Here is a 24,654-nt window from a genome sequence, read left to right on the forward strand (position 1 = left end):
CCTTTCGCGTGTGTTTTTAGACTGACATACATCACTGCATTTATGGCATTTCGTGATTCTTCTTTGCCTTTCACATTAATGAGTGGTAGGCCACACAGTACCACATGTGCTCTGCTCACTAAAAGATGCTACGTTCCCCCCTCCTCAAATGTACTGAGCATTAAAGTTCACTGCGTCTGTGACATTTGGGAAAACATGAAAAACAGGGAAAAGAATTTTATGTTTTACTCCTTTGTGGCTTCCACCCAAGATGTCCTTCTCGGGTAATGTCACACTAGCAACCAACACAAACACAAAAGGAATGGAGATGAGCATGAAGCAAACTCTGTCCCTGAATGCTGAGAAAAGTAAGAATTGAATCAGTGATCTCCCTTGCTTGTTTTGCAAGGATATGTGAGCAGGGCAGCTATTTCCATACAACGGAGTGCCTTTCTTCCCTGCCAACTGTCTGAAGCAACTCCCCATGGAAGTCACATACAATTCTTGGTCATTGTGTCAAGAGTGAAAAAGGCTCTTAGTTGTCCTTAGCTGCCACTCCACACTGAGGAGGAAAGCACTCGTGAAGGGTCCTTAGCAGTGTGATGTAAGAGCACAAAGTAAAGAACCTTTACTACTGACAGCTGAGCTGAATGGCTCAATCTCCTTGTTCAAGAGGTTGGGACAGGCAGCGGAAGACAATCCCATCCCTAACTCAGGCGTAGTCCTCAGGAACTCAGCAAGCTGGAGCTCACTGAGCTGCCTTTCTCTTGCATGCATTACACACATGTAGAGAAGAATGGAGCTGACAACTTCGTGGTTGGTGACTGGTGTTTAGACTGATCTGAAAAATGTGAAGAGTTCTATCATCATCCTGTCCCCTGCCTAGCAGTTAATCCTTCCCCTGCCCCCTCTTAAACCCCAACAACTAATCCTTTGGCCCTAGGCCCAACATCAACTCTGCCCCAATTCTTTTAAAAACTCTTAAAATTGTAAAAAGAAGCAAGAAAGTAGGGAGAGCTACAGAAGAGCTATGAGCTCCTGCAACCTTCTGGTGAGTAGTACTGGGGGAGGAATAATGTTTTACAAGAGTTCTCAACCACGTCTGTGTCCTGATGTACTTTAAGCCTTTCTCATGGATCAAATCTCAGAAATTAGGCAGAAGGTGTACTTCGTACCAGGAATCAGACTGGATTGGGAGCAAACCATGACAGGGTTTGATTTCATGATAGCTCAGACACCTCATGAGATATCCTTGACAATCAGAAGTTGTGTGAATTGCAGTACTAGAGCATAGGGTGCCAAGACGCTCTGCTTCATGGCTGTCAGTTCAATGTAGTGTTTTACTTATTCACTAGATCAGGCACTGAAGAACTGCATTTGATTATAAGATCTTTAGGACCATGACCATGCATACTTCAGTGGAATCATACTCTGATTTGAGACTCAAGGTGTACTATTAAACAAATGAGCAATACAAGAGTCAGTATCACAATCATGTTGATATGGAACACATTGGAAGATATTTATTTTCTACCTTTGAATAATATCCCACGGTTCTTAATACTACTCCAAGTCATCATCTTTGCTCTGAAAACATAAGGACAAACCTTGCATGTACGTTATCTCTGTGTCTCCTGCCCACTTCCATTATATGTCTCTGCATTCCCTTCCTCAGAGAGATTTTAATCTGCCTGCAAAAGGTAACATAATGTCATTGCTGTGTTGCAGCCAGTTGCAATAGTCATAATAGTTCTTCAGTAAAAGCATCAAAAAGAGAGAAACAAGGTGTGGCTCGGTTGGCCCTTACTAGCAGCCAGTCTCCCAGCCAGCTGCTCGCTCACTCACTCCCCTGCCCTCAGCAGGACAAGGGGAGAAAAGAGGAAAAACAAGAAAGAGAAACCTTGTGGGTCAAGAAAAGACAGGGAGATTGATTACCAATTACTGTTGCAGGCAAACCAGACTCAAATCGGGGGAATTAATTTATTGCCAATTAGAAGAGACCATTGCTGATTCAGGTAGTGGGCAAAACAAGAAATGAACATTTACACACTTAGAGAAAACACTTTTCCTACACCTTTCCCAGGTTCAAGTTCACTCCAAGCACCTTTCCTCCCCTTGTTATCGCCACAGGTTACACTCAGTCTCTTCAGCAAGGCAATGGGCAGCTCCTTCTTCCTTCTCACTCTTTTCCTCTGCTGCAGCTGTGGTTCTCCATGGGCTCCTGGGAATATCTGCTCTACCATGGAGCACCTCCTCCTCCTCAGTCTCCTTTACCTTCTCCTTCTCCTCTGGCCTTGGTGTTCCCTCTGTTTTCTTTCATTTTAGTCCCTTCTCTCTCTGTTTTTCTTTGCTTTTTCTGAAAAGGTGCCACTATCTTGGGTGATGGGTCCATCTGTGTCCTCTGATGGGTTGGTTGGAGTCAGCCGGAAAAGAACATGTCTGGCACAGGGCAGCCCCAGCCTCTCCTCACAAAGGCCACCCCTACACCCCCCTGCTGCCAGCACCTTGCCATTTATACCCAATACACAAGGTATCTCCTCTGTAACAAAGTGGAGAGATGCTGTCTCATCAAGAGCAGTGATTGTCTTTTGTAGATGTCTTACCCTACCAGCAGGGTGATCGGATCACCACGGAGTGCAGGGGTGAGGAGAACCACCAGATGGTCATTGACAGGAAGAGAAAAGCACTCAAAGGTGGTGGAAGCACTTAAACTTTTGAGAAGGGGCAGGGCAGGCAAATTTTCAGTGGTGTTGGAGAGCGGGCTGCTACTGATACTGGTGGGAGAGGCCTCTGAAACCGCTCAAGACCTCTACTTTCTCATTGCATTAGCCCGTATCACAGCCTGATGCCTGGCAGGAATGCAACTTGTGGGTTTCGAATAACAGGGTGGGCCAGAGACTGCTGGGCTGGTCTGCAGCACGCACTGCAGCTGCCTTGTAGCCCTCTGAGCACTGGGCCCAGCTGGAGGTTTCTCAGCCGCAGAGCAGGACCAAAGTCCCCGTACAAGGACTTCTCACACTGATACAGCTGCGTGTGATGCAGAACTGCAGTGCAAAAAGGCACAAGCGTCTGAAATACAATGACATCTGCAGAGGTGTGTAAGGTCTCTGGTGACTGGATGACTTTAACTATAACTAGAGGAGGTGGGAAGAGGTCAGAAAGAGAACAGGAGGGAAGACCAAGAAATGCTGCCATTTTCTCTGAAGCCACATACATAAAATGCTGCCATATGTTCAGGGGGACTAGCGAGGGCAGGACACCAACTTGCCTATATAGCAGTGTTGAAGTGCAGAATTAGAAAAGGAAGGAGGAACAGAGAAGGAAGGGGAGCAATAGTCCACGTTCTATTAATTTTAAGTCCATCTAATTTCAGCACAGGCTTATAAAAAAACGAAACCAAACCAAACAAACAAAAAAAACACCTGCAGGGGATTCTTCCATATAGGGATTCAAGCTCTGAAAGAAAATCTGCTTTTCTGTATTCAGCAGATCTCTTTGTTGTCCCACTTCTTTCTCCCATTCTAATGTTTAATTGGCTTAGGCAGAGATGAGCTGTTACTAGTTCTGTCAGGCCCTTCCCAGTAACTCCATGGGGTCTGAGCTTCCTCCAGTCATCCTATGCTCCTATTTAAAATATTTTAACCTGGAAAGCCTGGAACCACATTTCAGAGACTACCGTTTTGCAACAACACTCCATCTGGTCAACATTAGGTCCACTAACCATGGTTGCAGTGAAAAAGAATCTTGCCTTCGTGTTGAGGCTGTACAGCTTCAGTGAAATGTGATTTGGAGTGGGATAACTTGCTACTAATGAGCATCAGCACTGACAGCAGGAAAACAAGCTTTTAAGAATCAAAATTTCAAAGCACACTTGTTGGCAGCCTGGTACTCACTTTCTGTTTCTTAGCAAGATTTTAGCGTTTCTCCAAAATCACACTGCTCTTGGGAGAAATGATGGATTTTTTGGATTTTCCAAAGGACAGAGATGAAGAACCTGTATATGGAAAGAACATTTAAACTGAATGGTTTTAATACCACATAGAACTATTGCTAGCACTACTGCTAAATGGAGTTATTTAGTGAACAAACAGGTCATAATATCCTTAGGGAAGATGTAAGAGTGACACAAGGATGAGGCAATGCCTCTTAGGTCCCCCAAAAGCATACTGACAAATTGGTGAGAAGAGAGTTTCATCCCTCTGCCTGCATGTAAGTTGATGAACCACAAGAAGCCAGGGAGGTGAAATATATATGCGAAGCAAACAGGATTGCCATGTCACTGTGCAGAACGAATAAATGGCTGTATTTTTCTCTGCAGCAGGACCTGTGCAGTAAGGACAATGCTGATACCCTGCAACTTTTGCTTTCCCTTTCTTAGAAAATTTATCCACCACGAGTGTAGTGCAGAGAGCAACTCCTCTGCAGACAGCATAAGGGAGGCAGCAGTTTATGTACACAGCCCCAAGGGAGAGCAGAGTCCTTGTACTTCAAGTATTTCCCCTAAGCTATAAGCTTGTCCTCCGAAACTACAGAGCTTGGTTAACAACCTGTAAGGAATGACGATGAGGTTTCCTCCAGATCTTCTTGCATTTTAAGGAGTACTCTCTCCTGCGCCAAGGCTTCTAAGTATTTGGAATAGGACCAGGAATCCTGCAAGAACCATTAAAAACCATCAGACTCCTGACGATGTCACTGGTAGTACCTGGTCCATTTCAACAGTGAGACAAAACACTTGTTTAGGTTTAGGATACCCCCGTTATTAAATAATTGTAATTATTAAGAAGAGAAGTTTTGTCATGACAAGAATGGGAAAAATAGTATTGCTGAAAAAGAAAAAAAAAATCTCAAAACACCATGAAATGCAATTTAAACAAGTTTGACACATACCATGTTTACATTCATTTATTCTCCATCCCTGGTCTGAGTCCTATTCTCTCTCTTTTTGTCTTCAAAGCGTAAATACAGCAGACTTTACTGCTTCTAAAATTTCAGCCTTTTGTGCTATTGAGGACTTGATTTTATCTCCCTGCCACATCCTTCTGGTGTGTCCGTTTTCAAATTATTGAAGGTTTCATTAGCCTCAGAGTTCATTCCGCCTTTCCAGCAGAGTGCTGCTACCACTAAAGGCAGATCAACCTGAGATGTCATCCTTTCCTTTTCTCAGGAACAAATGTTGTTCTTGACATTGCAACAACCACAGTTCAGGTTCCATGTAATTTTTAGGTCATTCTCCCAAATCAGTATCAGAACTGTACTTTTATTTGGCTTTTTTTTTTTTTTTTCTTACAGCCTGAAAAGTCTGAGGCCAATTTGTCATTTCATGACTCAGTAAGAAGCACTTCTGGCATCTCCCTAGAGCAGAAAGAGGCTTGGAGAAGAAACTGCTCTATAAAATAATATTGCTCTTTCTGCAATTACCTGCCTCTTGAGGGCTTAGGCTTATGATACTGATGTACAGACTCACCCAACTATTTTTTTTAATAGGTCCAAGCAAAGGTTAAAAGGTCCATTTAAGGGATAAGAGTGTGAGCTTAACTGTGCAGTTTGCACTGTGGTTTCATATTTTGGGGCTATTTCACACTGCCTGTTTCTATATTCTGCTCATCACTAATATAATGCCACAGAAAGAGCTCTATGGAATGTAAGCAGTGGCCAGGCTCTGATTTACCCCTTCATCACATGACACAGCTGTGATTACATGGTTGCACAGATGCCCTGTTATGTTTTGGCAGTGTCAACTCAACTGTGAATGATTCATTGAGATGCCTGAGGTGGCTTGTCTCTACTTCCGGTTTCTGCAATAAAATGACTGTTATCTTTTCACTACAGATTTGATGCACCATGGGAGTTGTTCTGGAAGAAGTACTAAAGAGCTATTTTCTGGCAGATTTTCTGTCCAAATACCTAGATCCCATCAGAGTTCAGCTTGTTTTTGACATATGAGCAGAAGAAGACTCAAGCCTAAACCAAATTATTTTGGGATATTAATTTCACGAGTAATAAAAAGCTTCTCATTCAGAATTGAACTTCCTTTTCTTCAATTTATCTTCAATGAAGACTCTCTTTGAATCTACAGACCTAAAAAGCCTAATATGTGTTTAGATATTAATAATACTCAGAACCTACATCTTAAAAAAAACAATAAAGAAAAAACATCACCAGTAAGGCAGATAAACTTATAACAGTGAATTTACTTGTAGAAGAATGAATAGTTATTGAAGAACCACGTGACAGTAGTATTCAAAACTACACTCCACCTTCCATTCTCCCACGATCATTTTATCTCTCTTGATGATATCTGTAGCAACATGTTAATTATTCACCTGCTGTCCATATCCATCTGAAAATGATGCTGCTCCTCTCTCCACACCAAACTCACCTACCAAAGCACCGGTGAGTTTTGTCCCCACTTCTTTACCCTGCAAGTAATAAGAACTCCTAATTAGATGTACACAAGAGTTACTAAGCTGAAGTAAAAATGGACTACAGTATACACGTTAGGAAAACAGCCGATCTCATTTAAAACATCTACAATGAAGGACAAGGCATTGTAACACTTGGTAAACTGCTCTGGTGATTAATTATTTGTCATTTTCATGTTGGTTTAGTGTTCTACTAAGGCTGCACCTCTGCACATTCTGTCTGATGATCCCAAAACTCTTTATGAACATCAGCCAATGCTTATATTTAGCCTCACATAATTAACCCCACAACATCTCCATTAGGCAAGTAATATAACCCTCCCATGTTGCAAATGAGAAATTGTAAAAAAAAAAGAGAAGACAAATGGTTTCCAAAAGTCATTCAGAAAGCCACTGGGAGATACAAGAAAGGATCAGAATACTCTGTTTCCTTGCTCCCAAGGTGCCTTTTTCCTTCCTCATCACACCCACTGTCCTATGGGCCCATCATCTATACAGGTGACTTCTGGGTATACAGAACTGCCCGGCCAGTCTGGTGTTTATCTTTGCTCCAGAAGGCTTAATAACACGAATGCCGAATCAACTACAGAAATAGTGTGTATACTAATATACTACAGTTTGTGTTTGTTAGCCTTCTCAAGGAGAATGGTGAATTAAATGAGGTCTTTAATAATATGTCTTACCATAATCAATTGACCAATGTTATGGCAATGTCATATCCCATGGCATTACACTACTTACTAACAAATAAGCTTACTGCTAAGAAGCTTTAAGAGAGATAAGGGAAACACGGAAAAGGAAAACTAATGCTTATGGGTTTACCTTTCTCTGCTAAGGACATGGAAAGAACAAGTACAGATTTACAGTGTAAATTTAAACTATTTTGTACACTTGAAAGCAAAAAATCCAACATCTATTTTGGAGGTAAAATGTAATTGTGTATACAACAAATTACAAATACTGGCATCAAGGCAGTCTGTAAAAGGTGACTAATGATACTTTTTAAAGTAGGTGGCATGTGCATCTGGCAGCTAACAAAGGAACAGATCCACAGACGGGCCAAAGATGGGCACATGTAGCTATACCACACTAAGGGCAAATATGTGAAAAATGAGAAGCGAACCATACTCTCCCAAGGCAGCAGCTTTTAAAACAACTACTTCAGGTCAACACTGAAGCAATCACATTATGCTGAATGTCTGAGCTTATTTCACCCTGTACCAACCCATCCCTGCCTTCCAGATGCTAAGCTTAAAAGAGGTCTCTGCATTGTACAGTGCTTGCATGGCAACCCTCACTGTCAGACACTCTTCCCTGCACCAAGTCCATTGCCAGGAAGCCTCCAATAGGATTTGCTCCATAGGCTTACACAGAAAATATTGAGGTAGTCAAATAATACCAAGGCATGCATCATTGTGCAGTGAGAGCCTCCTTGTCTGCCCACTTTTTACATTAACCTACATAAAAGTCCGACTCATGCAGTTGGTTCATAACGTGAGGTGAGCCCAGGTAGGCTGGGCACCCCAGGGACAAATTTGCGAGAAGGGAGAAAGTAAAATTCCTCCACAGGACTCTTGTTCTGTTTGACATAAATCCAAAATGGCAACTGATGTCTAGAGAAAAAGAACATACATATATATACATATAAAAGAAAAAAAAAAAATCTCAGAAAAAAAGTCGTTTCTAACCTTGTTGGATCTTTCCATCAGTGTGAGGCTGGTGGGGCAGAGGAGCATAGAGATTATTTTAAATGCCAAGAAATCAACTTCTACAAGCTGCCAAGTGAACCTGCTATTGCTTATGCTGGGTGAACCTGATCAGTATCCTTCAGGGATACTGGACTATTGGAATAGTTACATTATCACCGAGGGAACAGAAATCCCAAGCAAGAGAACAAGGAACGGCAAATTCTTTAAACAATAAATAGAGGGGCAAAAGGGTTTCAGAAACTTATCTGTTCCACCGGTTCTTTCAAGAGATTTTTTAAAAGTAACTAGTTTACTGACAATTTTTTGTGAGAATAATCTGCAAACTGTTTACTCAACTACATTCGCTGTCACTTTCTAAAATTTCTTACCCTATTTCCCAATTTAGAAGGGTAATCCACCTTTCCCATTTGTTCCCCATAAAAGCTAGGCTTTTGCCCTCCTGGCCAAGATTTGTTCTTTATTTCCTTGATCTTAATCAGAAATCTTAGAGACAGGCAACAAACAGATGGAAAAAATAAGTCCATGAAAATGCAAAAGTGCATTACTTTGAAATATTGCATTTTTGCACTCTAAGTATTGCCAATGGCCTTGCCAGACATCTCTGTATGGAGGCAACGTGCTTTGGAGAAAGGAGCATGAGTTCTTGGATTTTAGATTTCACCTGACGTGGGCGTGTGGCCTTGAGTAACGCTCCACTGGTCCTCAGTTTTCATGTGTCTGAAAGAGTGTAACAATGTGTACATGTTCTTAGGGGCATATATGTCTTTATCTGTCCAGGTACTCATGTGGTTCTCATAACGAGAAATATCTCAACACATGTGCACATGGTATTTAAAATACGTAAAGGTCTTTTAATGCTACTTATGATAGTTTTCAAGTCCAATAATTTCTCTGCCCATAAAGGAATGTTCTCTCCTCAAAGCTAGCCAAACAACTACATTTTGTAAAAAATAAACTTTTGCAAAGCCTATCATCAATAGAAAAAGAATCCGTTATATTTTAATAGCAAAATTCCAAGAAAAACAATTTTACAAGGATGCATTCCGCTGTAGAGGTCACAGTTCTGTTAATGCACTGAAACTGTCTGGAAATTCATTGTGAACAGTTTAACAAATTCACTGTCAAAGCTGAGAAATATTCAAGAAAAGACAAAGACTATACAAAGCAACAAGCACATAAACATTTTAAATAATGTGCAGACTTTTCAAATGCTGCTTCTGAGAAACAGAGATAAAATCTGGTTTTGTTTTGCTTTCAATAGTGACCCAGGATCATATACTCTAAACTAGTTCAAAACAGAATTGCACACAGGTCTGCAGCTACCCATTGTATCCATGGACCATAGATAGAGGTTTTGTTAAAATTCAGCCCTGTTTTTCTCTCTTCTCTTGACACAAAAGATTACTAAAATACATTCTCCCCTCTGCTAAATGAAAGGAGTATTCCATCGACTCATCTGCTTCAAGTTAAACATATGTATATGCATTGGCAGGATTGGGAAGTAATCGTCCTAGGACTGAGTTGCATGTAAAACTTGAACTCTAACAAAAAGATTTCGGTAGCTTTGGATCAGGCTGAGAAAGGGATATTTGAATTCACGTATGTTTGCTCCTGAAAGAGTTTTTATGCATTTCATCAGCTGTCACCTGAAACTTTGTGAGCCGTTCCTCTTCTGTTTTGCCTGCCTTCTTTTGCATCTTTTTTCCCTTTTTTCTCTCCAAGGCAAGTAGAATGTTGTCACCAGCCAAATTGCTTCGAAACTTACAAAATTTGGGCCAAAATTTAAACAGGAGAGCAAAAATAGTCATCTGCATAGAAAGAAAAGAAAGTCAATCTTGGCCATATTAAGAAAAGAGAGTTTACTGCAAAATAAAATGCAGTTTACCATGAGAATGAAATAACTATTTCTTTTTGAATACACAGCCTTATTCCTCCCACGTACTGTGTCCTGACATTTCAGCCCAGCTTTGCTAGGCACATGCTTTTCATCAGTGTGTTTATTACTGGTGAGAAATCTTCCTAAAACACAGTTAAAAGGCACTTTCTTTTTTTATATTTCCCTAAACAATTGTTTGCATTAATGAAAACATCCATCATTTTTTACAAGTATTCCTGATAAAATATACACCAGTAGGATTGGTTTTGCACCACTGTTCTGCTCAAGCATTCCAAATATTCAGTTCATTAGGGAGAGGGTTTTTTTTCCCTCCCTAAGAGAAAGGAAATACTTTTTTGCCTCTGGAAAGGCTCTTAAACCACATTACAGATCTATGAGCAAATCTTGGATAATTTTTAAATGATATAATCTCTCACAGGGTCTTTTTTGAACTAGAATAACAATTTTAGAAAAGCAAACAGAGGGGCTCAGTGAATTGTGGTGCTGCACGTACTAAGGCTTACATTTTAAAATTTATTTCGATGTTTAATTCTCATTGAGAAACATGGCTTCAAAGGAGCCGAGCACCTCACTGCTTCTGGCTCAACCGAGTTGACAGGGGCATGTGAGTCACTGCCATGTTCCAGTCACAGCTTTTTGGCCAAGTTCTTCCCTTGGTTTTGTGCCACACTTCTGGAGTTCACTGGTTTTTACGTGGGCTGAAATGAGACTTCTTGTTTCTCTTAGGACCTATATGAACACTTTTCTCTGACAAATCATCCATCTTTTGTGATCCAAATACTTTATGGACTCACAGTTGATGTTTAAAGGTGTTGGTGACAATTTTATAGGAAAAGAAGAGGAGCTAGCTCTCTCAGGTAGATAAGTCACAGAAGATAGTAACAAGGAATAAGAAAATAGTAGGTCTGTAGTAAAGTCTCACAAATTGTTGTTCAGTCTGATTAGTACAAAGATCAGAGAGAATATTGTCTACAACCATTTAATAAAGACTTTCTGTAACAAAGAAGGGAAAGGCATTCTGTAAGTTTAGCTGTCTTTGTGCTTTACTCACATCTGCATTTATCTTCATAAACTACAAAAGCTACAAACTTTCTAACTACAAATTACTTCTCTGACACTAATCAAGTCGTAAAGAACAAACAGTTAAAACCAGACAGAAATCATTTCTACTGCCTGAATTCCTAACACAGACCTGGATAGCACCTTTGCAGGATCAGCTAGCTGTCAGAGATTGTCTGGCTTATTGAGCAGTAAATATCTGAAGCCTGTCATTTCCACCATCCAGCCTTCATTGAAATGCATGACTATAGTGTTCTTCTACATGCCCAGGCTTAGGTACAGAGTCCAAATTGTCAGATAAGCAACAAAAAACATCCTTAAAACCAAGCACACAGACTCTAGCCAGATCTGTTACAGAGATTCTCTTAGCTTCCTACCTGTGCCTCCCTAAAAATGTAAGGTCCTAGTTCTTTCCTGTGCTCCAAAATCTTCTTTGCTTGTTCAGCTGGGATGTCAATCTGCAAAGCTGGGGGTATGGCAGAATTAATAAAGCAGTCGATAATAGCTGTGATCTTTTTCTGGACTGTGGCATCATCACAATGAGAATGGCACAAGTCCTGAAAGATGAAAAACAGGATTTTCAGTCAATGTAGAGGGAGACGCAAGACCCTTTACAGGGGCCCAGTGATCAAAGAGTAATAGTCATGCAAAAATAATCACACAGTAGATTCCTTTAGTATGTAGGACAAAATTATTATAGCAAATACGCATGATGGAAGACATAGTTAAGACATGAGTGGGACTTCTGGTTTGCAAATACAGATATATAGCAATCATTGCTTTTAGGGGATAATTTCTGCCTGCACATTCTGATGTAACAGGATAGTTTTTAACCTGCATTCAGTCTAATTACATTACTGGCAAATAGGAGGTGTTTCTGAAAAGAGAAATACACCTACAGGTGTGAAATGCACTGATTTTCACAAAGAGCCTGCTATGACCAGCATAGCCATGGTAACTAAAAGACAAAAAAAATGCTCCAAAAAAAGAGAGGAATTATCTAGAAGGTACAAGGTATTATAACCAGGGACGCTGGCATGAGAGGAGACAATTTCAGCTACCAGTACAATCTTCTAGTTTCGCTATTCACTAAGATTTTCTAGTTTCACAAAACCCCAGTGCTAGAAGTAACTCTGTGCAGAACAGAATACAAAACAAACCCGAATTTACAAGGGTGAGACTCAAAGGAACACTGAGGGTTTTCTTCCTTTTTTTTAATGTGACCCTATTGTCATTGTAAAACCTGTTGTTATTACTGTGTTTTCACATTCTGACAATGCTACCATTGGACTTTGACAGGAAGGAAAAATAATTCAAAGAACTTCCTTCAAACACTCTGAAACATGAGGCTCCATCTACCCAGAATCATCAAGAAATTTCTATAACACTAGGAGATTATCACACATATCTACTGGAGACACGAGGAGCACTCTCGACAATTTTCAGGAAGAGAGCTCTCTAAATAAAGAATACACACTTAGTTTTGGTATAGGAGGCTGGATATTTACTTTGCAAAGAAATTAAAAACAGGGATTTTAACCAGAAATGTGGAATGTGAAAGCACTGGCTTGTTTTATTATGAATACTTTTTAGTTTGGTGAAGGAAAAAAAGAAAAATAACAGCTACAATGAAGAAAGTAAGGCACTACAAAGACATATTCAATATATCCTAAGAATATATTATGGTTTCCTTTGCTCATCTAGCATAGAAGAAAGGCAGTGAGCTGTAGTAAGAGGGAAAACAAACAAGCCGTATGATATGAAAAGGGATGAGACATGAGCATAGAGAAACAGCTGGAAATGATCCACAGCATTATACTTCTTCATATGTTTTTTAAAATATTTTTGTTTTTTGATTGTCCCAAGATGTGCTGCCAGCCTGATGCATTACAAGGAGCAATGCAGCCATTGACTCCTAAACAGGGATCTGTCTAAACTGATGGCATGATAGGGCCCAGACAACACAAGTATGCACCGTGCAAAGTGCTGCCCACGTCTTTGACAATATTCCTCCAGTTCAGCCTGACCCACAACACTCCTACTACTTCAGCCCTTTGCTTCTATAAAGAGCATCAGCTGCACACCATGACGAATCACGTGCATGGAGAAATATGGTCAGACTGTACTTTTTCTTGATAAGAAGACAAATAAAATTAACATAAATGAAGGAGAGGGGGTGGAACATAAAACAATGAATGCTTTCTTCAGAGAGCAGATCCACAAAGAAAACAGTCTAAACTACACTCCACATTAATTTGCAGAAAGTTTCCATGTCCTCCACAATGTAGCAATGAAGAGTCACAAATCTGAAAAAAAAAAAACATCAGACGTTTTGGGAAGGATTTATGTCATAGAACTTCAGGTGCCTTCATGTGAAGTTTCTAGTCTAAGCTAGTCGCTCTGTAACCAAGAGAGAGGCAGCAGCACCCCAGAGAGCATTTCAGACGATGATTCTTCTTCGCTTGGGGATCTGAGCCTCTGTGAGAAGGGGAGATTTCCACCTGGAAACAGAAGAGCTTCATCTTCTAAAGCACACCCCAAATTCAAATGTGTAAAATTAAACAGTGAAAACACACCCATATGCCTGCAGCAGGATCTCCAAGTGCTAATGTAGCATCAACTGTGTTTACCTCCTGATTTCTGAGCAGGTCAGCTAACCTCCTGCTGCCTGCCCCACGCACCCAGGCTGTGTCCAGAAGCCCAGGAGAGGCTCTGCACCCCAGCAGCACTTTTGCATCAGCCATATCCCAGAGGCAAAAGGAACGAGGAACAAATGAAAGATCCGTGGTGCCCTGCATTCACTCTAGGGTGCTATTAGGAGGGTGCAGTGTGATTTAAAGGCTCACTCTGGAGGTTTCTCATTGTGTTTCACCCCACACAGCAGCAATTTCACAAAGGGGCATGTATGTGAGAGAGAGGCAATCCCTGCTGACCTTCCCCATCACGTTTCACCTTGGCCACATCCTCAGCTGCCGTCAAAAGTGACTGTACAGAGCGCAAGGGAGATGGGGTCTGCATTGTACATATCAGATTTTTAGGTAGATACTTTCTTTACATCTGTACATTTGATTAAATTTTAAAGTTTTCTCTGATTTTTGAGAGATTACCAAATTCTGCAATAATCCCACTATTTAGCAGTATGTAACTATAAAGACAGAATGAACATTTTAGTGCTTCCATATTTTCTACTGCTCAACAAATGTATACCAAAATCCAGGCATTAGCTAGTTAGTGGTGTCCCTTTAGAGACTTAAGAGATTATTACCGTTTTAAGAACAATAAAGACATAGAGGGATAATATATTCAAGTCATTAAAAGTAGCTACCCTTAACAAGTGCATATTTTCATCAAAGAAAAAACAATTTAAGCAATGAAAGAGGTTTTACTATGAACCAGAAAATGCCTAGAGATGCTCTTGTTAAAATTCTCCTAATATACAGTAATGGATGCATTTGCTTACAAACTGAATGATATCTCCCTTGCTCCATTTTACCACCGTACCTTATACTTCTGTACCTCTTGCCAAAAGAGCACTCCGTTCTCCAGTAGGTCTCCTTTCAGTGACACGAAGCGCTGAAACTCATTTGCTGTCACTGGATTCAACAACGCTTTGCGGAAAGCAATTATTTCACCAGATGAAGAAACCCACTTATTGTCCACATGCTGTCAAAAGAAGAAATAAATGCACCAAATAAACTTTGTTTCAAAAAGCAATAACAAAAGCATTAGTTAGCGTAAACTGTCTGATTTTTATCTTTGCACTGACCCTAACTTGCAGTAGTTTACGAGTTTATGACATGGATACAATAGAATGTGGCATGGTTTCATTTCTTTCCTTCTTTTTCTCTTTTTTTTTCAGTTTGGTTTGGGCAACATGTTTTGGAAGATATGATGGGAGAGGAAATGACTGACAATGATTTAGACCATATGACTACATACTATAAAGTATGGAAACAGCTATTGTTATTGATTATGGCAACAGGCTACTTTTCTAGAGAACAGTTTGAGTTTTGTGAAAACAAACAACAAAGAAAAAGGAACAGACAAACCACATAGCTTAAAGTTGTAAAACGCTTCTGACGGGGATCTCACCAGCAAAATGAGCTTTGAAATGTGTTGCCATGATCACAAACAGAAGCTGGAGAGCTTGGTCTCTGTGGAATAAAGCTACCAATAGTAATATAAAATTTAAAGTCATCAAGACATTTTGGAAATGCTCATGCTGCAAAGCACAAAGCAGCAGGCAGCCAGGAAAGGGTGGAGAAAGAAAGATGGCTTATGCAGGGACAGTTTGTTTGAAATGAAGTTCAGGCTGGCCTGCCTTCCTGAACAAACAGTTCTTGTGCTGTCGCTGAGGAACACGCCTAACAACCCCCCTCTGTTATCAGACAGATGAATGAAAACTATCTTCTAACAGTGCTGTAAAACTCTTGAAGTCCTGGAGGGACGGAGTGCTGCTCAATGGCCAGCATGGGACAGAAACTTCTTTAGTTGCTGCAGACAGTCCTGGAAATCTAACCTGATTCTAAGCTGAAAGTCTTTCTGTATCTTCTCTTAAAAACAGGGGTTACACTTAGTGTCCTGCCACAGAGCCTGCCAGGGACGAGAACCCACCCTGGCAGAAGGGCAGGGGCGGTTGTCCAAAGGGGCCTTTGCTTAAAATAAAGTCATTTCAACTTAGACAGTAAGGTGGCATCTTCTCATCCCTCCTCCAATTCTCCAAATGCGTTCTACCCCCTGTGACCAGGGTTTAGGCAACTTCTGGGGAAAAATTACTTCTGGCGCATATTCATGAAGAGGAGAACAAAACGTTGCTCCCACCCCTATACTGATATATGAACACTTCTTATTTTATGGGTCAACAACCTTGAGCAGAACATGGAAAATAACCATCTTCCTGACAAACAGGCAAAGGGAAAACTCAGTTAACAAAACCCACGTGCACTTTGGATCCCTTTAGAGCTAATGGTTTGCATGGATAATTGGTGACCGGGTCTCCAGTTTGATTTCAACAGACAATAAACGTTCAACTGAATAAATGTCCACAACTTGTATGCTGGCAATCACAAAGAGTTCACTGCTCTTCAAGAGGAAAAAACTGGCAAACATCTGATGAAATGTATTATTACAAAGGTTTAAGATGTTTAAAATTGATATTATCTCAGTATTGTAAGATTAAAATACAGTTCTAAATGAAACAGATACTGTGAGATATGATTAAACCTGCCCACTCCACTGCATACTTCACATTCCCGTTTGTGTCTGCACGTAATCCACTCGCAATAATAAATAAACTACCAGATGCTGGAATGAACAGCTTGTCCCAATAAGTCCACTGCATGCAAAATACAGATAAAAGTGAATTAAAGCTACAATACCAGTATGAGGAGAGTTAAGAATGCTCCAAAGCTAGGACAAGAGACATATTTTTTCATGTATGACCTCTCCAGCCAGGAAGGGAGACAAATTTACCGTGAATATCTAGCAGAGAACTAAATTCACCAGCAATGGGAGTAATCAGTCCACTGTAGCAAATACAATCATGCATGTTTTTGACAGCATTACATTTGGGCTTCACACTGTCAGCAGGGAAATTGTAAAGGATGTGCAAGGTCCAAACAGAAAAGACACAAGAAACAGTAAACTTCACTTGCCTTCCACATCCTAGTTGTCTTCTCCTGTTTTTGGCGTGGAAGATCCTCAGTTGTGTCCCTTATCTACAGTTGAACAAAATATTATAATTGGTTTTTTAATTCTTCTGGTTTCATGTTCAGCCCACTAATGGTTGGGACCACACTGGTAGAATAGTTGATATGTCTTCATCTGGATCTTTATATCTGAAACTTGTTGTGGACCCACACTGAACACTATTCCTTGTTCAGCTATAAATGAGCACATGATCATTAAGACTGGGGAGTGAGAGAAGCCAAGAGGCAATGGCAGTCAAACTGCGCTTTTCCACTGCTTTTCCTTACCCATAATGTTCCAAGTGACCAGTTATGTTGGGAACAGATTTTGGGTTATAACTTCTTTTTGTTTGTTTTAAATGCTTTTAGTCCTTCAGACAGCGGTATCAGAAATACAGGCTTGATCCTGCAGCTTCTTTATAGCAAAAATACACCTCAAATCAAGGGCAGATTTTCTGAATAAAGACTACATAGCATGCCCACAGTGTTTGGTCACTGTGAAATATGAAGCTAAGCAGAGAATGTCATCTGGTTTCATTTCTTCTAAAATACATTCTTCAAAGGACCTTTTCATCCTCTGAATTTGCAGTAAGAAAAAGAGCAGTCAGACAAAAATGGAGTTATATGAAAAGACTAAAAGCTCATTAGAAGCATGTATTTCCTGTAGACTGTTTTTAGAGTTGAACACAGCAGTTTCCAAACTGCACAGGCTACTCTCCCTGCCAGCGTCGTGCAGCAGGTGCAGGGGGAGGCATGAACTCCCAGACCTGGAGGCAGCTCAGCCTCATCTCATGGTCTTGTGCCACCACCTGTAAAGGAGGCAGAGTTCAGCTAAAAAAGGGCAGAGGGCTAGGAAACTCTGCTTTACCACAACCATTATTAAAATTACAGTTTGCCTTATCAGAACCTACAGTTTTCAGATAGCTCCATGCTCTGAATCAATGAAAAGGATCCAGTTCAAATGCACATCTACCAACCTTCCTGAGGTTGAAAAGATCATTGAAAACAAGTTTTGTTAATCAAAGTAGTCTGCCTATGTCTCTGCTTGGTGGAGCTGTGAAGTTTCTTTCTGCTATGACATTCGTATTTCAGAGCTTTTGTGAAAGTACAAAAAGCCAAGTCTTTTTGCTTCTGTCACTAGCAGGATGATGTCCCTGCACAGATCCCAGTCACGGAGGCACTCTCATAAAAGGCAGATGTTAGCTCTGCCCATTCCTGAGTCTTTCTAATGAGCCAGCAGGAGTGAAAGGCTTCTCATTCCTGGTTTTCTGGCAACTTCCTGAAGTAACCAATTGGAAACCAGGCTTATAGCTGTTAACCTCCCCACTCGGCAGAATTTCACAAGCCCTAGAATCTTTTCCACAGGCACTGCAACTCCAGATGGGAGAATACGGACAGCGTCAGAGAGGGGGAGAACACAGCATGAGAAGCCCACTCATTTGCTTGTGTTTTTGTCCCCCTGGGCAAATCCTTCACACAAAGCAGCATTTCTTCTGTGCGCAAGTGTATGGCTAGGGCTGAATGGCATATGGGGAGCGTGGCACTACAGCAAAGATACTCTCCTGGCATCCTGGCTGGCAGCAGAGCTAACACCAGCTCCTTCAGATTTGGGATCTAACAATAATAATGTCAGCCAAACTAAGCCTTCAGAGGAATTGCCTTCACAATTATCAAGTTAAATGCTTCAACCTGTACATGCTAGAGTGTCTCTTTCAATGTAAACCGAATGTGAGTTGTGGGCTGCTTTTCCTCTGAACCATTTTAACCCAATGGTAAACTATGAGCCAAACAAAAAACAATGCCTGGATGTGTTGCTGTTGTTAAAAAAATTACCTTTGCTTGTCCCTCCGCCCCATGGTGCTCATCTGCAAGGAACAATGGCAGCCATTGTTTTTCTAATCTCTTCTGGACGCATTGCTGAATTTCTAGCAGAACTGCTGCCGAAAGTCGATCGTGAAGGATTTGTCCCCATCCTCCACCTGAACGTATTAGCTAAGCAATCCAAATACAATAACACATGACATAAACTTTTGTGTATACCAAAAGTCCTTTATCTCTCTACATCCTTGATTTAGCAAAGCATGAGCTTAACTGTAAGCAAAGCATTTAATGCATGCTTACCCAAGGCTCACATGTACTTTTCATAAAAGGGAACAGATTACATTTGTCCCTACCTATAATAGAATACAGACTCCAGAAAATAATACCCCAGCTTGACCAAGTAAATTTCCTAAGTATCAAGATATATCAGAGTACCACAGCTCAGACTTGCTGTCTGTGGTTTTACTGACATACTAAAATAGAAAGCTGGAACTAGTCACTCTGCCTGAAAGCCATTTTTACACATTTTCTCAGCTGTGTTGTGCATGCTCTGGCTGTGGCCTAAGATAAGGGTTTAAGAGAGATGTTCTATGAGGACAGGGGAGGAAGAACCTGGACAGGAAGGAAGGGACCCCCACAACCAGAACAGAACCAGATTTCTGGCTAAAAATATCGGTAAAATTTGAGAAAATAGCTTGGGGAAAAGCTGGAGTAAAGTTGCTTACGGACTTTTATCTCAGTCACATTTAGTGTGATTGTTCTTTATTTATTGTAACTGGTACCTGTTCTTGTTGTTCTTTAGTAGCTGGGCTGTTGGGTCCAAAGAAGTATTTTTTGTTTAAGTACTTGTTTTTAATGTCCTTAGATTTTTCCTCCCTTTTCTCTTTGTCCTTGTGGAGCATCTTTCTGAACTGTTCAATATCTAGCCAGCACATGAGATCCATGCTACAAATAAATTTAAACAGAATGTTATTTCAATATTGAGTTAATTTCATCAACATTCTAGGGAGTTATTAGTTTAACCACAAGCCACCAAAGTGTTCAAGTCCTAAATACCAGGTCAGATTGGACTGAAATTTTATGTCATTTTTTCTTTGCTAATACCATCTGGTGAGACCATGGCACTTGCTGAGCAGGCAGATCAGACGCACATCTTAAGGATCTCATTTAGGGTCCCTTCTGGGATACCCTGAAAGGAATAACCTCCTCAATGTGCTGCTGCTCCATCCAGCAGGGACTGTGAACTGGAGCCACAGCACAGAGCTCACAGAGAGAATGAAAAATGAAACAGATGAGAATTTGAAGCAGCACTGCAGGCTGTGAGCCACCGAGAGACGACTCGACACCCCCTGTTCTGCCTCCTCGTTGTATCGCCTGAGAAAGGAGCAGGGATGACAGCTGGGAACGTCAGCCCCAGAAATCACACCCCAACCTACCCCGTGCGAAGTCCTGGAGCTTAAGGCAGTCTGCAGTCAAGCAGACAAAAACAATTTATAGTAAATTTTGTTTCTAGGGCTTTTTGTGGGCTGTCTCTTTTTGGAAATTACTGATCCCACTACTTATTTCTTTATTCATAATAAGTGATAATCTTCATATGCAATTCTTCATCTATATATTGTCCATAATCATTTGAGTGTATCCTATCAATTTAAGTTTGTTTTAATTGAATATATATATTGATTTATAGAATAAAACCAGAGGACAGAATAAGAGATATACCTACAATTTCACTTTAATTTATATTACTCTTTTCTGATAGTATCTTATTAGATGAAGTTTTGTGAGGACATTCATTGTATTTGCAGCAGGAAATATGAAGCATTAAATTCAGACAAATCTGTTTCACTTTTTCATTTGGTTAATTACTTGCTTTTTCAGGGCATTAGTCTATGAGCAAAACTTTCAAAAGCATCTGACTGATTTAAGAACAGATGTCACCCTTTCAGAAATCTTTTGAGACCCTTACAGACTTAAGTTCTATTGAGACTGAAATTCTTTCATTTGCTAGTTCATCACAATGTGGACAAATTCACTCGAATTCAAGCAATCCAAGTGACTCCTTGGCATCTACCTATAACAACTGATCAAATATGTCCACCTTATTTAAAAAGCAAAATATATAATCTTAAAGTGTGTTAGGTTAAACCGTTCACAGTGGTGGCTTATCCTAACATAATCTTCTTTTTCCTTTCAACTGATCAGGAGGCACATGCATAGCCAGTCAGTCTGGCAACACTAACAAGTGGTAACCCACTAACCCAGAGTAACACAAATTGCCCTGCAATTGTGTGAATATATCCTGTATTTTTAACAAAATATGAATTAATGGAACTTTGTTTAGTTTCTTACCAGAATTTGTGCCCAGGTACTCAGCAGCCTGTCCTTCTTGAAACGTGGATCACTTACAATTGGGCAATAACAGAACCATAAATTTTGATGAAGAGGCAAATGACACATTTGTTGTTTTTTGCTGAAATTTTCCAGACTCCATTAGTTATAGGATCCCTTCAGCTTATAGCACCATTAAGCATCTTTACTATAACCTGCCAGCTGGACTTCAGAGTTACTAGGTCTGGACTCAGCTCTAAAATGCTGTTTTGTGAGCCCTTTTCATATGTTTTTCTTCATTATGAACTTTTACCAAAGAAAATTTCTCCATAAATTAAACATTTCTCTGTCTGGCTCTGTCACTTAAGATGAGACTTGCCTGTGATTAACAGAGAGGCAGGAAGTCCCAGAGGCAACTCAGCCCTTACGGGCAAGACCCCATCCTAACCCGTGACCTGTTTTCTGGTGATTCCTACCATCTCCTTAGTTAGAGACCTCAACCAGTGGTCTCAAAAGCAGGGTGTAAGAGACAATTCACTGGGTGGCCAGAAGAAAATAATAGAACTTCAGTAGCACATACATACAATTTATAAAGAGACTGGTCTAGACAGCTAACTCATAAGTCACTTAACCACAGGCACCCTGAACATAAGAATCTCCATCTGAACTCATTACCTACAGTCTTTTTGTAGTCAGTGAGCAGAAAGAGCCATCTTTGAGAATGATCCATCCAAACCATTTTTAGACGTTACCTTCAGAATTAGAAGAGTTTTGTGCAGGAGTGTGTATTTCTCTCTCTGGCTACAAAGGGAACCCATGGTGATAAGCAAAAGTAATGACATTGAGTCTTGGCCAGAGGAATCCTGTGCTAGATGTCCATCTCTGGACACTTTTGAAAAAGCTGACCAATATCCAATCTCAAGTTATAGTAGTGCTTGACTCAAAGCAATAGGCAATATGCAAATCATCAGCTCATGGGAACCCAGGTTCAAGGAGGGAAGTGAAAATTTAAGGACTTGCAGTTACTTAAAAAGTATATTTGCCTTTTCCTCAAACAGGTCAGAGATTCATGTGAGGCTTGAGAAAAAAAAAAAAGCAAAGGTGGCTAATTCACATTTACCTCTGCTAGAACTTCTGTTTAGGTCTTCATTTTTAAACAAGTGGGTTTTTTCAAAAACCCTGCCTTAACTGACTCTGGTACGAGATGGTACTTAGTTCTGTTCAAATCATTCCAAACACAAAACTGTGGTTGCTCTCACACTGTGAGAATAACGTGGCTCTCTTCTATTTGTACACTTTCATAACATCCAGCTTTAATTTTTACAATGCACTAAACTGAATCTGTACTAAAAAAAGAGAATAAATTTTTAGTCATTATAGACTAATTGCTCTACTCAGGGGTTTGCCACTAATCAAAGCAGAAACTGAAAGCAGAACTGTAATACAAACATGTTATGACAGGGGAATTTTTTCCCCCCAAAATGTTAAGACAATTCAGTTGTCTGAACAATGTGCATGAACATTTCATATATATATATGAACACATTTTTTAAAAAGACTAACACCTGTGAACATTTAGATAGCCAAGATCCCTAGCAAAGATTTCTTCTGAACTTAGAAATGGGTAAAACAATAATAACAAAGAAACATACCCAGCAGAATGCTCATTAAGAAAAGCCCAGAACTGTTCTAACTTCTCTTTGTCATGGATCAGGTCAGATAGATTAGGACCTGCGGATTCTTCGGGAACTTGACGCAATGGCTGATCTTCTTTGAGAGAATCAGAGCAGGATGGCAAAACAGTGTCAGCAACAATATTCTGAGGGAAGAAATTATTTCACTTGCTTAAATGCTTTTTTCATCTCTATATTTTGTTCAGTCTAATAATCCTTCTATTAGACAACTTCTGCCTCTGTAGAATAGCTTTTCGATTGCTGAGAAAATAAATTGAGTTAAGGCTCTAGCTCTTAAGCAGCTTTACCTTTATGTTTGCTTTCAACATACCTGTGTGTGCAGGTTCCATAATCAAATAAACCAATATATACCTATAATTTACTTGAAATTGAGGTATTTACTCAAGATTAAGGGCCCAAAATACATTCCACAGACTTTAGTGGAAACTGTCCTTTGACTCCAATCACGCAGTGGTCTGATGTTGATGTAATTGAATGAAGACCTGTATTTGTAATTGACACAATGGCTGGCAATCATTCCCCCAAATGAATTAGTAGAAATCAGACTACTTGCTTCTCCAAACTGGCATGTAGTTAGTCTTCCATTGCTGATACTCAAAGTGTTAACCCCCCCTGATAGAGAAAGAGTTTGTTTTTGTTAGTAGGTACTTGTCTTACCTCATCCTTCTTGGAACCACTCTCTTGATGCAAAGCCTGGAGCTCTCTAAAGTACAAGGAATCCAGCTGCTGAGTTTCGTCCACCAACTCCACCTAATAAAAATAGTATCTTATGTCATCCCTACAGTACACATTATAGAAAGATGGAGAACTGGATGGGCACCTTGCCAGTAACAGTGGATAGAAAAGAATATGTTTGCCAGTAATGAGACTGATGTTTAGAAGACACTAGAAATCACATCCTTGTGACAAACGATTCAGTTAAAAGCTCTGGTAGAACAAAATTTTCAGATTTGTGTAGGATCACATTCAGATTTCCACAGACCACCACTAAATAACCTAACTGTATCTTTAAGAAAAGGACCTTGTGTTTAAAAAAATTGCTAAATTATGTTGTGTATGTTATATTGTGTATATTGTGTCAGACTTACCTGATTGCCTGTACCAGCAAATTAGATGTCAAAGTGCCACTGAGATACAGGAAAACAAGTTGTAAGACTGCAACTCTCAGTGTGAAATGCCAAAAGATAAAGTGCCACAGAATTCCAGAAACAGAATCTAAGACAAGAAAGATGCAATAATAACCTAAACAATAAAGGTGAAAGCTTTCAGACTTTCAGGTTGTCCCCTTCCTTAGCTTTGTACCAGGTAATGTATTAAAATAATAAATTGTGCATGATGAGAACTCATGAAGCATCGGCATTTTTTAACTTAATTTGAAGCCTTATGTGTACAACTAGAGCAGTTCTCCGTGTTATGTGCAAACAATCGGTAACTGCATAAGGAACTGTTTGGTGACCCTCTCGGCTGACTAAAGCATTCAAATGCAGCTTTTAGGGTATTCGGCTAAAAACAGCCAAGGCGTTGTACTAACTAGGACGCGCATTACAAAGATTAGAAAGCTGTGGTCTTCTTATACAAGAGTTTATGTGCAAGAGAGAAAATAGAGTTTTTAGATTAATATTCATTACGCTTTTGTCTAAATGTGAATACCACGCTAATCACCGTGTTATCTGAATGCCTTCAGGCTCAATGTAACTCTATTCCACTGTTATAACATGCTTTTGGGTATCCTTTCCTTTAAAAGAAAATGTAGTTTAAAAGTAAATAGGAAAATAATTCAGAACATTTTTCATAAAGTTTAAACAGAATGCAGATAGAGGCAGGATGAGAGTCAACAATAAAAAGGAACTCTCATGTTTTCATGTTTCGTTTAAAGATAAAAATGTAGATACATACTGACCATGTCCCAAATAAACAATTTTGGACTCACCTAATTGTTGATAAAATATCTTGTTTCATTATGGGCCAAATATATCCTGCTGTATGGTAGAACAAAGGGGAAGAGTAGAGCCAGGAACTGAACAAAATACAAAGCAGACCTTGTCTTTGTGCTGGGAA

At 40.0% G+C, this 24,654-nt stretch overlaps 1 protein-coding gene across 6 annotated transcripts in view; it reads right to left on the reverse strand.

The window, feature by feature from the left end:
• Window positions 1–24,654, reverse strand: part of RGS22 (regulator of G protein signaling 22) — a 70,860-nt gene that overhangs the window by 6,873 nt on the left and 39,333 nt on the right. For 3 of the 6 annotated variants that reach the window (XM_065054090.1, XM_065054092.1, XM_021280714.2), the window contains 12 exons: window positions 23,254–23,346; window positions 22,555–22,721; window positions 19,357–19,519; window positions 18,587–18,745; window positions 16,721–16,783; window positions 14,568–14,729; window positions 11,444–11,623; window positions 9,757–9,918; window positions 6,303–6,398; window positions 4,527–4,629; window positions 3,873–3,973; window positions 1,510–1,670 (listed from right to left, as the gene is read on the reverse strand). In XM_065054090.1, the coding sequence (XP_064910162.1) occupies window positions 3,894–3,973; window positions 4,527–4,629; window positions 6,303–6,398; window positions 9,757–9,918; window positions 11,444–11,623; window positions 14,568–14,729; window positions 16,721–16,783; window positions 18,587–18,745; window positions 19,357–19,519; window positions 22,555–22,721; window positions 23,254–23,346 (1,428 nt within the window). In that variant the 3' untranslated portion in view covers window positions 1,510–1,670; window positions 3,873–3,893. Of the gene's footprint in view, window positions 1–641; window positions 821–1,509; window positions 1,671–3,872; window positions 3,974–4,526; window positions 4,630–6,302; window positions 6,399–9,756; window positions 9,919–11,443; window positions 11,624–14,567; window positions 14,730–16,720; window positions 16,784–17,329; window positions 17,563–18,586; window positions 18,746–19,356; window positions 19,520–22,554; window positions 22,722–23,253; window positions 23,347–24,654 lie in introns of those variants that run through there. The other 3 variants (XR_010470683.1, XR_010470684.1, XM_065054093.1) reach the window with 3 other exon arrangements.

Source organism: Columba livia, chromosome 2, assembly GCF_036013475.1.
Source record: "Columba livia isolate bColLiv1 breed racing homer chromosome 2, bColLiv1.pat.W.v2, whole genome shotgun sequence".
NCBI classification, from domain to species: Eukaryota; Metazoa; Chordata; class Aves; order Columbiformes; family Columbidae; genus Columba; species Columba livia.